Source organism: Mus musculus, chromosome 11 (genome assembly GCF_000001635.26).
Source record: "Mus musculus strain C57BL/6J chromosome 11, GRCm38.p6 C57BL/6J".
Lineage (NCBI taxonomy): Eukaryota > Metazoa > Chordata > Mammalia > Rodentia > Muridae > Mus > Mus musculus.
Genome location: NC_000077.6, coordinates 113,664,057 through 113,679,605, shown reverse-complemented (window position 1 = coordinate 113,679,605; position 15,549 = coordinate 113,664,057). Strand labels below are relative to the sequence as shown.

The window sequence follows — 15,549 nt, the reverse complement described above, 5'->3', positions numbered from 1 at the left end:
CAGTGAAACAGGAGTTTCTGTGGTCTCTGATCGATTTCGCTTTTGGCTTTTAAAATATATTTAACTAGTGTGTGTGTAGAGGTGTGAGTGTGTTTGGAGCTCAGAGAGCAACTTGTGAGAGTCAGTTTTCTCCCACCACGTGGGACCTGAGTTGGAACCCAGGCTGTCAGGCTTGGTGGCAGTAAGCACCTTTACCTGCATCTCACCAACCCCCAGGTGAATTTTAAATAGTTGTAACACCAGCAGTTGATTGCTTTCTGAGCAGCCTCTGTAGCAGTACAGCTACAGCTTGATCAGCCTTAAAGCGGAGAGCTGGGGACTCGGGCATATGAAGTTGTTCTGTGTTTTCAATCCCTAGCATGAGTTTAGTACTATCAATGAATGGGCTGCATTGCTTGAATGAACGAAAAGAGCTGTTCACCTAACCTTTGCCTTTGCTGTCAGAGGGATAGGTGCCGCATGGAAACAGTTACAGGACCCTGTACTTGAACAGCAGGCTTTTGTGTGCTAACTGTGGTTGTGTGTGAGCGTGTTAGGGATTGTGGATTCCTACAGTATATTTATTTATTTTTTATTTTTTATTTTTTTTTAAAGATTTATTTATTGATTATATGTAAGTACACTGTAGCTGTCTTCAGACACTCCAGAAGAGGGAGTCAGATCTTGTTACAGATGGTTGTGAGCCACCATGTGGTTGCTGGGATTTGAACTCCTGACCTTCGGAAGAGCAGTCGGGTGCTCTTACCCACTGAGCCATCTCACCAGCCCCCCTACAGTATATTTATGCTGGGTATGGTGAAGACTGGAGTGGCTGCAGCGGCAGTAGCTGCAGGACTGCAGCCAGCCTCTTGTGAATGTGCTTAGCACGGCAGCCTTGAGGAAGTTGGTCTCACCGAAGGGTGGTGTAGGAACAGCTAGGAGCTAGCCTTAGGCGCATCTTGTGATGGGTGAGGCCTGGCACCCTGAGTGGTGCAGTGAGTACTTGGTCTTACTTGAGCAGTTTGGCCTAGAGGTAGCGGGCAGCGTGGCTGCGTCTGGGCTAGCTGTGTGAAGTAACCTGAAGGAGGTGCTGGCTGTTCGGCTCTGCTGAGCCAAAGCTATATATGGTCACTTCAGTTGAGCTGCTGCAGTGAAGAGGCTGTGCTGTTAAGCATAATGCTATGAGGTCTTGTGCTGTGTTTGAAGCTCAGTGTTGCTTTGGGTGGCCTCAAATGTGTAGCGATTCTCCTGCCTCAGCTTCTTGTTTGCTAGGATTGTAGGCATAGCCACTATGCCTGGCAGTAACTGGATTTTTTTATTTTTTAAAATAATTTTGCTTTTTTGAGACAGCCTTACCCTTGATGGCCTGGATGCACAGAACAGGCCTTGAACTTGCAGTGATCCCCCTGTCTCTGCTTCCTGAATTCGGGGATTAGAAATGCAAGCCATCATGCCCAGCAAGATGGGGATTTTGAATTTTGGCTTAGGTAAATTTAAGTGGCCACATTATTAGTGGCTGCCATATGGGGCAGGGTATTCCAGGCAGTTCGTTTTAGAGCTAGCTAGCTATTCCTCCTTTCGTTTATTTCTATTTTCTACTTTGAGGTAAAAATCCTGATTTTAAGTCTGATTGTACTTAACTCTTGTGGATAAGCTAAGTAACCGCTCTGTCATACTGCGAGCACTTGCTGGAGCAAGGTGACTTATTTCCCCTTTAGCCCAGCAGTTCTAACCAGCATGTGCCGTTGCTCAGTGCAGTGATGTTGCAGTGCTGTGCTGTAGCCTGAGCTTTCCCAGTGATGGCTCAGAGACCTTCCTTCCCATCCTGCCACCAAGCAGACATTAGAACCTCTCACCAACCTGTGTGCTCCCATGCCACGCCACGCCACACTGCACCATCTTGTGTGTATTTTAGGGCATGCTCTGTGGGACTAGGAGTAGAGTGGGGATTTGGAATTATAATTTCTGAGGATATGGCAAGCAGAAACTGAGCTGGGGAAACTTCATCATTATCCCCCTCCTGTTACTCTGTCCCCAGCAGGCATTTGGAAACCAGCCTTTCCCTGTTCAGCTTGGCCTGACTGGCTGTCTCTGCTTGAGATGTTATGGTGGATTAATTTTTTTAGGAAAGAGGGTAAATTTTTCTATGTTGTCATGGTTTATAATTGAAATGTCTGCAAGCTCCATAGCTGGTTATTTTTTCTCTTTGTTTTTAAATTTCAGAAAAAGGAGAAGAAATGGCAGTGATGATGACAACCACCCTCCTCCCCAGACCAAAAGGAGCAGTAGGAACCCCATCTTCCAGGACTCCTGGGACACAGAGGTAGGCAGAGTGGCCACAGGCATAGCCGCTGACCCGGTCTCCATTGCATAGTTGGAGCGTCAAAGAATACCTCTCCTTCCTTGACTGGGGCAGCTTCCACTTCACTTGCTTACTTTCCAGTCTCGTTATTTTGAGGCAGACTTTTAATGTGCAGTTCTGCCTGGCATGGAACTCAGTCTGTAAACCTGGCTGGCCTCAAGTTTGTGGCTGTTCTCTCTCCTTATTGCTGGGTTGTGGCTAAGTACTGGCACAGCAGGCCTTTAATTCCCCTTTTGAGTCAAAGCCTCTTTGAGGAAGGCAGGCACTGTCCTGCCAGGCAAGTATCATTTACATATTTGTTTTCACTCACTCACACACACACACACACACACAGAGTCTTATAATAGTTTCATGGACTTTGAAGCCTATCTTTGAATCCTCTAATTTTATATTTCCAGCACTAGCCCATTTCCTGATGGTTTATAAAGTATGATTGTCCCCAAGGGAGACATTTTGTTACTTGTATTCAGTAGCGGTTTTAGGCATCAGAGTATGTATAGTGTGTGTACACAGATTCCTTGTAAAGGGCTTTTATTCTCTAGTGTGTTCTAGAATGTGTTCTTTCTAGGGAGGGCAGGCAGGAGAGTGGGATGGAGATGAGGAGCACACTCGGCATTCCAGGCAGCATGGATGCAAGTCCATGGCTGTTACTGTTTAACTCTGACGGCATCTCTGACCGAGGATGCAGAGGATGCAACTCCTTATGGTTGCCGTGCGGTAGCTGGGTCCTCGCGCACACACTAAACAAACAAATCCTGCTGTACTTGGTTCCCACTAATAGGATCTGCATAGTATCTAGATTCTGTCCTGCCAATCCACAGTCACCATGGAGGGGACACTGACCTTCACATTAATGACCAGGGCTAGAGTATGTTCTGCCATGTTAGGCTTGGGCTCTGATAGCATCTTGCACCTCTAAAAATATTAGTCTGCGCATTTTGATTTTAAGTAATTATTTAGCCAAAAAGTAGTTGAGTTTTTGTATAATGGGATGGCTGGGGAGTCCCAGGGATGATGGAAACTGGCAATCAAAGATGCCATCAGCATCTTAGCCTTAAAACAGCCATGGACTTGCAACCATGCTCTCTGTGGCTTTGATGCTTGGGAACAGGATAAAAATGTCTTTTTTTTTTTTTTTTTTTTAACTTCAAGGCTTTTGTTTTATTTCTAAAACTTGAAAAAGTCTATTACTTTCATTTGTGTGTGTTTGTGTTCTGGTGGGCACTGTGGGGGCCCTGGACGACCTGCACAGAGGCATTGGTCTTCTTTTTCCCACTGGGTGGGGCTTGAGAATCAAATCAGTTTTCAGACTTGGGCAAGAAGTACCTTTGCCTGCTGTCTTACTGGATCTGGTTTTGTCTTTTTTTTCCCCCAATTATTTTTTATTTTATTTTAAGATTTTTTATGTGCCTATGTAAGTTTATGTGCACCACATGCTTGGAAGTGTCTCCAGAGGCCAGAGTAAACAAACCAGCTCCCCTAGAACTAAATGTGAGTGCTGGGAACTAAACCCTGGGTTCTCCTTCCTCTAAAGGCAATAAAGATTCTTAACTGCTGGGCTGGGCTGGCCCTTAAGCCCCTGTCTTCTTATTTTAAGCACATGTATTTTAGTATTAGGGTTTTTGTTTTGTTGTGGGTTTTTTGTTTTTGTTTTTGTTTTTTGTTTTTGTTTTTTCCAGACAGGGTTTCTCTGTATAGCCCTGGCTGTCCTGGAACTCACTTTGTAGACCAGGCTGGCCTCAAACTCAGAAATCCGCCTGCCTCTGCCTCCCGAGTGCTGGGATTAAAGGTGTGCACCACCACTGCCCGACTGTTGTGGGTTTTTGTTGTTGTTGTTGGTAATGGTGGACAAGATCTCTGTGTAGCTGTTAACCTGGAACTTGCTGTGCAGACCAGGTGGGCCTTGAACTTGTTTCCAAAGTGTATGATTAAAAGTATGCACCACTATGCCAGGCTATGTTGTTTGTTTCATTTTGTCTTGTTTTTTGAGGCAGGGTTTTTCTGTGTACCAGCCCTGGCTTTTCTGGAACTTGCTTTGTAGACCAGGCTGGCCTTGAACTCACAGAGATCCATCTTCCTCTGCCTCCTGAGTGTTGAAATTAAAGGTGTGTAGCACCATGCCCAGCTACGCTATATTTTTGTAATTGCAGTTTATAAAAAAATACCCTTGACTCAGTTTCTACTATCCATGCATTGATATCCCAGAAGAAAATAGTGGCTAGTGACTTAACCTTCGGGTCACATATCTTTTGCTTGCTTTTCCAGAGAAGTTTAACTGTTGAACTGGTCAGAATTAACAGTCTGAAATGTGGGCTAGCTGGTTCTCCGTACAGCTTAAGGCTACTGTAACAGCCTTTCTCTGAACCCATTTTCAGGTCACCCAGCCTGGTAGCCATTCAGGGTTGCTTGCAGGGCACGGCTGCTGTGCTGAGCTTGCTCTGTGGTAGGGTAATGAGTGAGCAGCAGGTGGCTCGGAGAGGTAGAAGGCTGGGATCTACTACAGTGTAAAGCCCAAGGGACTGACTTTCCCACTGGAATAGGTTCTGCTCTTTGTAGCGTAAAAACGGCTTTGGAGACTTTTGGCTCTTTTTCTGATAATTGTATATAAAAGAGAAGAATAAATTACTAATATTGCCAGTTGATTTAATAAAATAGTGCTTTAATAAGAGTGTTACCTTTTGATTCAGAGGCTGGCCAATAATTGCATTTTCTTTAGAGTAAGATCAGGACCCGTTTCTTGGAGCTGAAGAGATGGCTCTGTGGTTAAGAACACTGGGTGCTTTTCCAGAGATCCCGGGTTCAATTCCCAGCACCCACATGGCAGTTCACAGCTGGCTGTAACTCCAGCTCAAGGGGATCTGACACTCACACAGACATTCATGCAGGTAAAACACTAGTGCAGATAATACTAACAAAAGAAAAGAACATTTTCTGGGTGTTTCTTGAAATACTAAAGTAATTTTAGAGTTCCTTTTCTGGTAGCTTGTTTTCATTTGGAAGGCATTTGTTTAATATCACTAAGATGAACTAAGACTTACTCCCTTCCGCTGTAGGTAATAGTTGCCCACTACTGGGAAATCCCTGTGGCATTGACTCACCTGCAGCTGCGTCACTGGGTCACAGACTTTGGTTGTCTGAAAGCTGGAGGTAGTGGACACCTCTTACCTTGATGTTCAGAGGGAAGGAAGGGCTGTGAGGCCTGACTTAGAGGCTTGCTGTGCAGGGAGAAGCTTAGCTCTGCATCTTCTTCCTCTCATTTTAGTAGGGCTTTTTCAACTCTGGTGGAGAAATTGGGCCAGAGAAAAGTAGCATGGCTGCTGGGACGTAGAAGAAGACTTGTGCTGTAGTGCCTGGCGTTAGACCCATTTACCCCCAACTGGAATGAACTGCTTTCAGAAGACAGATGCCAGTTCAGATGGGCTTTGCTAAATATAGCCAAGAGCAGCCAGCTTCTCTGCAGTCACAGAAGCAGAGTTCCTTCACCTGGAAAAATTCCCAAGTAAATAGTATGATATGGTGGTGCCAGGGATGCGGGGTGAGGGGCTGACAAGGAAAAGCAAAGAGATTAATTAGGTTTCTTCTTTTCAAAATCCTTAATTGGTGTTTGAGAACTTTGAGGTTTAACCCCAGTGACTTAGAGAGGTAACGACTTACACGCTTTAGGATTCTCCTGCCTGCTTTCCGTCTGTGTGGATCATGTGTGCATGCGTGGAGTCTGTGGTGGGTTTCTTCTAGTGCTCTTCACCTTAGTGTTAATTTAAAACGTTATGGTTTGTATGTAAGCATGATGGTGCATCTCATGGTGCATGTTTGGAAGTCAGAGGACATTGTGGTGAGTTTCTTTGCACCTGTCTGTGGGTTCTGGGGCTCCAGGCTAGCGCCTTTACCACTGAGCCGGCTTGCTGGTGCTCCATCCTAGCTTTTGAGACAGAATCTCAGGGAACCTGGAGCTCGTCATGTTGCCTAAATTGGCTGGACAGTAAGCCCCCAGGTTCCTCCTGTTGCCACCTCCCCTGTGTGGTCACCTGGGATTACACATGCATGCCACTGTGCCCAGAGTTTTATGTAGGTGCTGGGGATACAAACTCAGGTCTTCGGGTTCACACAGCCAACTGAGCCATTTCTTTAGTCCCTGATCCTGTTTTTACATTGAGGTATAGTTTGCTAGTCTAAGATTCGTTTTTTGGGTTTTGTTTGTTTGGTTTTTTCTTTTGGTTTTTTTCGCCCTGGCTGTCCTGGAACTCACTCTGTAGACCAGGCTGGCCTCGAACTCAGAAATCCGCCTGCCTCTGCCTCCCGAGTGCTGGGATTAAAGGCGTGCGCCACCACGCCCGGCCTAAGATTAGTTTTTTAGCCATTCTTAATGAGCCCAGATAGTTAGCACCTAAGTCAGGCACACCTCTCTTCTCAGAGAGCAAGGCAGGAAGTGACTTACTATTTTTTTTTTTAAAGATTTATTTATTGTTATATGTAAGTACACTGTAGTTGTCTTCAGACATACTAGAAGAGGGTGTCAGATTTCATCACGGATGGCTGTGAGCCACTATGTGGTTGCTGGGATTTGAATTCAAGACCTTCGGAAGAGCAGTCAGTGCTCTTAACCGCTGAGCCACCTCTCCAGCCCAGGAAGTGACTTATTAACTTGTGTCTTTTTATGAATCCTTTATAAAGGCAAGTGTGTTTTCTTTCTCATTCAACCTTTCCTTCCTTTTAAAGATGTGCTTATTTTATGTGTATGCATGTTTCACCTGTGTATATGTGCATCACATGTGTCTCTAATGCCCAGGAAGGTCAGAGGCAGGCATAGGAATCCTTGGAACTGGACTTTATGAGTGGTTGTGAGCTGTCATGGAGATGCTGGGAACTTAAACCTTGTCTTCTGTAGGAGTAACTAATGTTCTTACCTGCTGTCTCAGCTCAATATTCTCTTCTAGAGGATTTACTGAGTCTGATAAAAATTGATTAGGCAGCCGGGCGTGGTGGCGCACGCCTTTAATCCCAGCACTCAGGAGGCAGAGGCAGGCGGATTTCTGAGTTCGAGGCCAGTCTGGTCTACAGAGTGAGTTCCAGGATAGCCAAGGCTATACAGAGAAACCCTGTCTCGAAAAACAACAACAATAACAAAACAAAAATAAAAAAAAATTGATTAGGCAAGTGGAGAGGCTTGTCTGTAATCCCAGCACTTGGGAGGCTGAGGCAGGAGGGTCACCATTAGTTTGAGACCAGCCATAGAGCAGGTAATTTTGGGCCAACCTGGGTAAAGTGTATAAAGCCCTGTGTCAAAAAGACTTAAGAGAAAAAGGCAGTTGTATTTCACAGGAGCTGGTCTTTCTGGTTTGAGCTGTAGCTGTACACCTGGAGGAGTGATTAGTGTCTTTGGGCGTAATTAGTATCTACAACTTGCACTAGATGCTCCCATGCAGACCTGCCTTCCCTAGTACAAAGTGTTTTCCATTATTGTGAGGAAACAAGTGGCTTTCCTAAGGCAGCCAGTGCCTTCTTGTCTTTGCAGTAAGAGGAATTCTGATGCTAACACGGATTCTTGAGAGTGTTCTTAGCATAAAGGAGTGCCCAAAATAACAGAAGTAGGGGTGCACAGATTTGTATACCCACTGCCATAACTGAGGAGAGCTGGCTGTTGACACAGTGGGAACACGTACAGCATTTACATATTTATTCACTCACTCACTGATTCATTCATCTACAGGTAGGATTGGACCCAGGGCCTTGCATGTGCCAGGCAATGCTCTACTGCTAAGCTACATCCCTGGCATAGTGTAGCATAATCTTTTTTAAAAGATGCCTTTAATTTTCAATTTTTGTTTATGAGTGTTTTACTTGCATGAATGTCTGTACTATGTAGTTGTAGAGGTCAGAGGAGGGTGTAGGTTTCCCTGGAACTGGAGCTAGAAAAGGTTGTGAGCTACCATGCAGGCGCTGAGAACTGAAACTCAGCTTCTCTGCTAGAGCAGCCAGTGCTCTTAACTGTTGAGCCATCTCTCCAGCTCCAAGTTGGGCATAATTTTAAAAATGTTGAGGGCTGGCGAGATGGCTCAGCGGGTAAGAGCACTGACTGCTCTCTGGAAGGTCCTGAGTTCAAATCCCAGCAACCACATGGTGGCTTAAAACCATCTGTAATGGGATCTGATGCCCTCTTCTGGTGTGTCTGAAGTCAGCTACAGTGTACTTATGTATAATAATAAATCTTTTTTAAAAAGTTTAACATTAAAGTTTTTTTTTTAATTTAATTTTATTTTTTTTAAAGAATTATTTATTATACATAAGTACACTGTTGCTATCTTCAGATGCACCAGAAGAGGGCGTCTGATCTCATCATGGGTGGTTGTGAGCCACCATGTGGTTGCTGGGATTTGAACTCAGGACCTCCGGGAGAGAAGTCAGTGCTCTTACTCGCTGAGCCATCTCGCCAGCCCAAAGTTTTTTATTTTAAATTAGATTTATTGTGAAGTTTCTATTGCATTTACTTATATGTTTAGTGTGTGTATGTCTAGGTCAAAGGACAGCTGGGGGCTGCCTCTCCCCACTGTGTGGGAATCATCTCTTTGTTTTTTATCACCTTTTGTTTTTCCAGAAAAGGATTTCAGTTTGGATCTCTAAGACAGACCCGTGCTGGCCTGGAATTCACTGTGTAGCTCAGCTTAGCCTTGAACTTGATTTTTGTGATCCAACCTCTACCTCTCAAGTGCTGGGATTGCAGGCATGAGCTACCAGGCCCAGCTAAAGCTCTTCTATCTTGAATCTTCTGTGGGATAGTAGGTACATGCCAAAACATAGAATTGTTTTGAGTAGCTCTTGGGTGAGGAACTAGGACTGTTTATAGCTCTGTGGTAAGGGATTTTGGGGGTAGGAGGATAGAATCTTGGGGTAGCCAGGCTGCCCTTAGACTTCTGATGATGGTGCTGCCTTTCATCACTGATGTGGGATTACAGGAGTGTGCCATGTTACTCACGGGAGTGGTTCCTTTGTAGGTTCGTATAAATTGAAAGCATCGGTGAATGAGGAGATAGGGATAAAGAGAAGCTAAGGCCTGAAGGATTAAAATGCTTTTTCTAGATGGACGTAGTGACAGGGCATAGTGTAACACACCGTTAGTCTCAGCACTCAGGAGGCAGAGGCAGGCAGATCTCTGTGAGTTTATCTGTGAGTTTTGAGGCCAGCCTGGTCTACAGAGTGAGTTCCAGGGCAGCTAGGGCTGCATAGTAAGACCCAAAACAGCCAACCAATAAAAACCATAATATATCCATCTAGCCAGCCAGCCAGCCAGCCAGCCTGCCTGCCTGCCTGCCTGCCTGCCCGCCCGCCTGCCCGCCCCTCCTCCTTGCTTGCTTCCTCCCTCCTTCCCTCTCTCCTCCCCTCCTTTTCTTTTGTGATAAAGGGAGAAAACGTGTTCTAGGTGATAAATACACTTACATTCTGGTTTTGATTATATTAGTTAGCATATGTTAATTATACATAATAATAGACCACATTATGGCATTTTCACATGTACACTTAAGGTATTTTAGCACATTAACTCTTTCTCCCTGCCTTTCTGGTCTCCTCCCACCCAGAACCCCCCCTACTCTCCTGTCTTCATTTATTGTTTGGTTTACTACTTGTGATGACCCTGGGGCTCCTTAGGGTTTGCTTGCAGGAGTGAGTCTGTAGATGCTCAGGGAGGGGTAAAGGTGTGTGAGCCCTTTCTCCCACAGCTACCAGTATCTGCAGATCAGTCTTGGAGGTAGGAGCTCACAGACCCTTTCCTCCATGACAGGATGTTGACAGCCCATCTAAAACTTTGCTTTTTCCTTTTGTTTTTTTGAAATGGGATTTCTAAGTGTAACAGCCCTGACTGAACTCACAGAGATCCACCTGCCTCTGCCTCTCTAGTGCTAGGATTAAAGGCAGGTGCCACCACCATCCAGTCCCAATCTTTAACTTTTTAAAATTACCTTTATTTATTTATACAGAACAGTGAACAACTTATGGAAGTTGGTTTTCTCTTTACACTATGTAGATCCTGGCTGTTGAACTCAGGTTGTCTGGCATGGCAGTAAAGTACCTTTACCCCTGAGCCTAGTCTGATCTTGCACATGTCTTGCACCAGTAAATGCTTCTCCTCCGAGCTCCAAGCTGCACAGACACTGCCGTGCTCTGAAGCATATTACATGCTCACTCACCTACTTCCTCTGGCTCTTACAGTCTTTCCTTCCCAGTTTCTGTGATACGAGGGAGGAGGTGCTATAGATGTCCCGTGTTCGGCTTAGAGATCCTTGAGAAGTTCCCACTTGCCTACACCAGACTTACTAATCTGTACTAGGAGGATGGAGATTGCAGTTGAATGGGCACATCAGATCCATTTAGCTTCCCCACCAAGGTCTAGGACCTCCCTGGCCTCCAGCATCTGAAGAGGTGGAATCCTTCCCTGGGAGCAGGTCACATCAACACCTTTCCGGGTTGATTTCCTCATCACTGATTGGGTGCTGTTGCAGCAGTGTGTGCTTCTTGCCTGGCACCGAGGGGACACAGCCTAGTAAGACTTGATAAGAGTTCCCTCACAGCCTGAGGAGCACCATTTAACTGTGTGCAGGCTGGCCATCGGGGAGGAAGCATGCACAGGGAGGGAGCACCATCCTTGGTTTAGCTTGATGTCTCCCTTTCTGTAATTGGTTCTTGAGTATTTTATAGCTCAGATGGCCCAGGCCAGCTTTAAGTTCAAGATCTTCCTTTATTTTCAGCATGTTGGAACTACAGGCCATACATGGCCTAGTTTTGATTTTTATGAAGCATAGAGACTCCACAATTAACATGTTTGCTTGGGCAGCTTTCTAAAGCTTCTGAGTAGTAGCAGTATTTAGAGGTGTTTCGTTTCTGCCATGCTGGAAAGGGTTTAAACATGCTTCACAGCATGGTAAAGCCTACCCAGGGGGACAGCAGTTCCCCGTCTCTTGTGAGGAATTAGAGAAAACAAGGATGGCCTTCTATAGTGTATTCATTCTCTGCTCTGCAGTTCCTGCATCGTGCCTTCTTCCTGCCTGTCACAGCTTGCCAGGTTCCCGGGGGCCGTTGATGGGTTTTTCTCCCTTCGTACCTTTCGGGTTCACGGTGTGAACATGGTTCTTCTCTGGTCTGCTTTTGTGCCCTTCTCCTTCCTAACTCACCCATCTGCAGCGTCCTACTCTCCTTCCCTACCCCATCCGCCTTGTCTGTCTGTAGCCTGTGGTATTTTCTCAGGAACATTCCCTTCCTCTCCTTGCTTGGCTTCGTTGTTGACTCAGCTAAAACTTGCAGGTAGTGTGAGCAGAGCAGGTGATAATTCAACAAGTGTTTCCTGATAGCTGCTGCCCTTGCATGCATGTCCTGTGTCCTTAGTTAGCTGGGTGTCTCCTTCATCTCCCTCTGAGCCCTGCAGTCCCACTCGGGGTATGACATATACCTCCAACATTTCTAGTCCCCTGTGACCACCTCCTGCTCAGCCTTATGAGGAAACCTCCATGGGCCTTTCTTCTGTATCTTCATCACATACAAATCCCTGTGATCCTAACTTAAGATTCCAACTAGAAGCATGACTTGAGTGCTCAGAACCTCTGCTGGGGCCTCAGTGGCTCGTGTACTCTAGCTACAACCTCTCTCTGTGTTTTATAGTTCACCAGCCCTTGACACAGTCCAGCTGTGCCACAGGTACCACACTGGGAACTTGTCACCCTCAAGACACTTTTTTCATTTGTTCCTGGTTTGTTGTTTCCTGCCTATTTAAAGTTTAGCTCATAGACTAGCAGAGCCACCCTTAGGATCCTTCCTCTCCCATGTTTACCCAGCATGCTCCGCTGCCTTTCTCTCCCAGTAAGTAGTCTTGGACTCTGGTTATCTGTGGATTCATTACCACCATTTCCCCTGACTGAGCTTAGTAAATGTTTACCAAGTGCCTGAGCAGCTCTGGGGACAGCCTAATAGCAGGCACATTTGTTTGTTTGCATAGTGGGCATGAGAGCAGCTGGTGTTCTGGCAAGTACATCAGAAGCCTATAAGGACTCCACAATTTGTCCCAGGACAGTGCCCTTCTGGCTGTACCGTGCTGCCAGGTGGTTATGAGGATATAATGGCTGACTGTATTTGAGACTCCTTTTCTTCAAATTTTCAAAACTGGATTCTTTAGAGTGGCCACTGCTTTCCTGAGGATGCTGTTAGCAAACAACACGGCACCAGTGTTGGGAAAAGAATTTAGTGCCTTTCAAGCACAGGTGTAACAAGGGCCGTCCCCCTTGCAGCCCTCGAGTTAATGTTAAAAGTTAGCATCACCTGGTGAGAGGGCGTGGCCAGGCTTTGCCCATTCCTTGTTTCCAGACTGGGAAGGAACCTTGCTTTTCACCTGTGGCTGGGAGGGCGGGGCCAGACAGCACAGGGCACTGGGTGCTTTTGCTCGGAGACTGGCGATGCAGCTCATCCGGGCCTGCAGACGGCTTTGGGGAGGGGCTTTGCAACACTGCCCCATTTCCTCTTGTGGAACTGAAGGGAGGAAGAAGACCTTGATGAGAGGCGTCTCCTGGTAGAGTCATTCCGGCCTGCAAGCCTTTCAGTCCTTGGTAGTCAGGGAAGGTGAAACTGTCCCCATAATCTAATGACTAGACACATGAGTAGCTTTTTAGAGTGTGTCTTGAAGTTGGAAGTCACTAAAGACTTTACTCTGTTTTGTAGTAACTTTTTTTTTAAATCTGTGGTTAATTTTTCTCCCTCTAAATACATTTTTTTGTGTAAACTCTTTTTAAAAAAATAACTGGATCTGGAGAAATGACTGATGGCACTTACTGCTGTTTCAGACGTAGTCATCTGCCAGCACCGTCATGGCAGCTGATAACCATCTGTAACGCCAGGCCCAGGGACCAGATACCCTCTGTTGGCCTCTGGCTTTGCCAGAATGTTGTGCACATAAACCCATGTTTATGTGCCCCTCTCGTGTGTGTGTGCGCACACACACACACGAAGGAATTTAAAAATGGAAATAAAGTAGTTAAATAATGTAGAAAACCTAAATTCTAAATGCCTTGCTTCCTGTGTCTTCCAGACTTTTTTTGACATACATAATATGTATATGATAAAGTTTTTAAACTAAAATATTTTATAAATTCTTTCAGAATTTTATGCAGTATGTTTTGATCCCCAACTCCTCAAGAGATCTATCTCAACTTCACTTCCCACCCAGCTCTGTGTTCTCTCTTAAAAACTCAAGAGTCCAAATGTGCTGCCCTTTTATGTGTGGGGGAAAGAAAATATTTTTTAAAAGAATTTTTACTACATAGATGTTATTTACACAACTTTTTGGGGAATTGGTTCTCTTCTTCCAACAGGTTGGACCCACAAATCAAAGTCAGGATGTCAGGTTTTGTGGCAAATAAGTGCCTTTATCTGCTATGCCATCTTGCCAGCTCAAGAAAAAGAAAAACAAAACAAAACAAAACAACAACCTTGCCCCTGTACACTATATAGGGTTCAGTTTAAAGAACAAGAGACTTTGTAGATGTGTAAGTTTCTGGTATTTGTTAATGCTGAGGATAATTTTGTGATACATATATAATAGATATATTATAATGTAACCAGTTTTGCTAGATGTTTGTTTGTGAGACATTTTAAGTGAAGACAAGATTTAAAAGTGAACCTAGGAAACAAAATAAATGAAACAAAAAATTGGTATGGTGGTGTACACCTGGAATCCCTGCCCATGGGGGCGTGAGGACAGCACTCCACATGAGGGCAGCCTGTGCTACACAGGAGGACAGCTGCCCAGGAAACCCCAGCGGGACCAGTGAGTTGAAATATACTTAAAAAGTTGGAGAGCTCTCCTGGCCTGTTAATGAGCTCTCATCTTTTCTGAAGAGTGTCATTTTGACTGTTATAGTTTGAAATACATAAAATTAGACATGCAAATGACTTACTAAAGACAATTCTAGTTCTTGCCTTAATTTTCAGGAAGTGCCTGTAACAAGAAATAGTAAGGAAAGCAGACTAAGAGGAAAGAACCTCTTGTGGGTGGGTTCTGATCCAGGGTGGTAGCGTACTTACATATTCATGACCTTCTCAAGTGCAGGTAGCCATTCTAGGATGCTAAGGTAGCTTAGGCAATCAAGACCTTTGTAAGCTTTGTTTTGCTACTGGCTTTGAGTTAAGGCTTAAGAAAATTAACTCCAGCCATTTCTGCCACCTGAGTTCCTTAGAATCCTATTCTGAATTCTAGTTTAATGTGAGCACTGAGTATATATATGCCTGTGTGAGACAGCTCAAATCACCTAAGGATAAGGGGTTTCAGGTGTACTGATGGCCACTTCTGAGCAAGGCATTTTGCTGTTTTAGATGAGTTAGCTACATACATGTTTGTACGTAGAGCCTGGACTTAATAGTCACCTTGCAATATAAATCTGGAAGCTTTTATAAAGTAGTGCTTATAAGTGAAATATACAACGGCTTTACAGAAAACATGCTAGGAGAGGGTGGGAAAAGTATCTATAGCCCTCCCATTTTAACTGTTTGCTCTGTTTTCTTTCCAGGCTTTTCTTCTCTCCTGTGTAGACTTTACACAGATGTAAAGATTTCCAAGCAAATGCCTTTGTCAAGAGTACATAAACTGGATATAGCAAAGGGCCAAATTTCAGACAGAATTCTAAAGCAGCTCAGGGTTGCACCCCTTCCTTAGGATTTAATTTCTTCTCAGAAAAAGAGAGGCAGCTTTAACACTAGTGTCAAAGGGCAGACATGTTTTTGAGTGGTTGGCTTTGATGAGGTCATGCTCATTAGAGGACACATGACGCACACTCAGGCACACATCCACTTGGTGGCAGCAAGATTGACAACCCAATTCTTAAGTGTAGTTTGTGTACTGAGCAGTTATAGGACATTATTTTACACGCAGGTTTTCAGTTACCTGTGTTCAGAGTTGTGGATGGGACATAACTTTTCTGTCCCTGTACCAGTAGTTGATACTTGTCTTTTAGCTGAGAACCACCTTTGATGTCTGGAAATGGTGGATGAATGGTTCGAGCACAGAGAAGTGAAGGAATAAGCTGTAGTTAGAGCGTGTGGGGTCCAGGTTCCTGCTTGGGTTAATACCTACACTTCCTCCCTGTCACGGTAGTGGTGTGTGTGAAGCCAGCGTCCGTGGCTGCATACAGTAACCATTTATGGCATTTCAAGATACACTTTTTGGGGGTTGTTTCTTC

At 44.9% G+C, this 15,549-nt stretch overlaps 2 protein-coding genes across 5 annotated transcripts in view; one reads left to right on the top strand and one right to left on the bottom strand.

The window, feature by feature from the left end:
• The window catches only part of Fam104a (family with sequence similarity 104, member A), a 22,871-nt gene that overhangs the window by 4,584 nt on the left and 2,738 nt on the right, over positions 1 to 15,549 (top strand). For 2 of the 3 annotated variants that reach the window (NM_138598.5, NM_001362751.1), the window contains exon 2: positions 2,203 to 2,302. The exons of the other annotated variant lie outside the window; for it this stretch is intronic. In NM_138598.5, coding sequence (NP_613064.2) covers positions 2,203 to 2,302 — 100 coding nt within the window. The remainder of the gene's footprint in view (positions 1 to 2,202; positions 2,303 to 15,549) is intronic. 3 annotated transcript variants of the gene reach the window in all.
• Positions 10,275 to 15,549, bottom strand: part of Cog1 (component of oligomeric golgi complex 1) — a 20,154-nt gene continuing 14,879 nt past the window's right edge. The window contains exon 14 of one of the 2 annotated variants that reach the window (XM_006532343.4): positions 10,275 to 12,847. In XM_006532343.4, coding sequence (XP_006532406.1) covers positions 12,782 to 12,847 — 66 coding nt within the window. In that variant the 3' untranslated portion in view covers positions 10,275 to 12,781. The remainder of the gene's footprint in view (positions 12,848 to 15,549) is intronic. The other variant, XR_001779880.2, reaches the window with a different exon arrangement.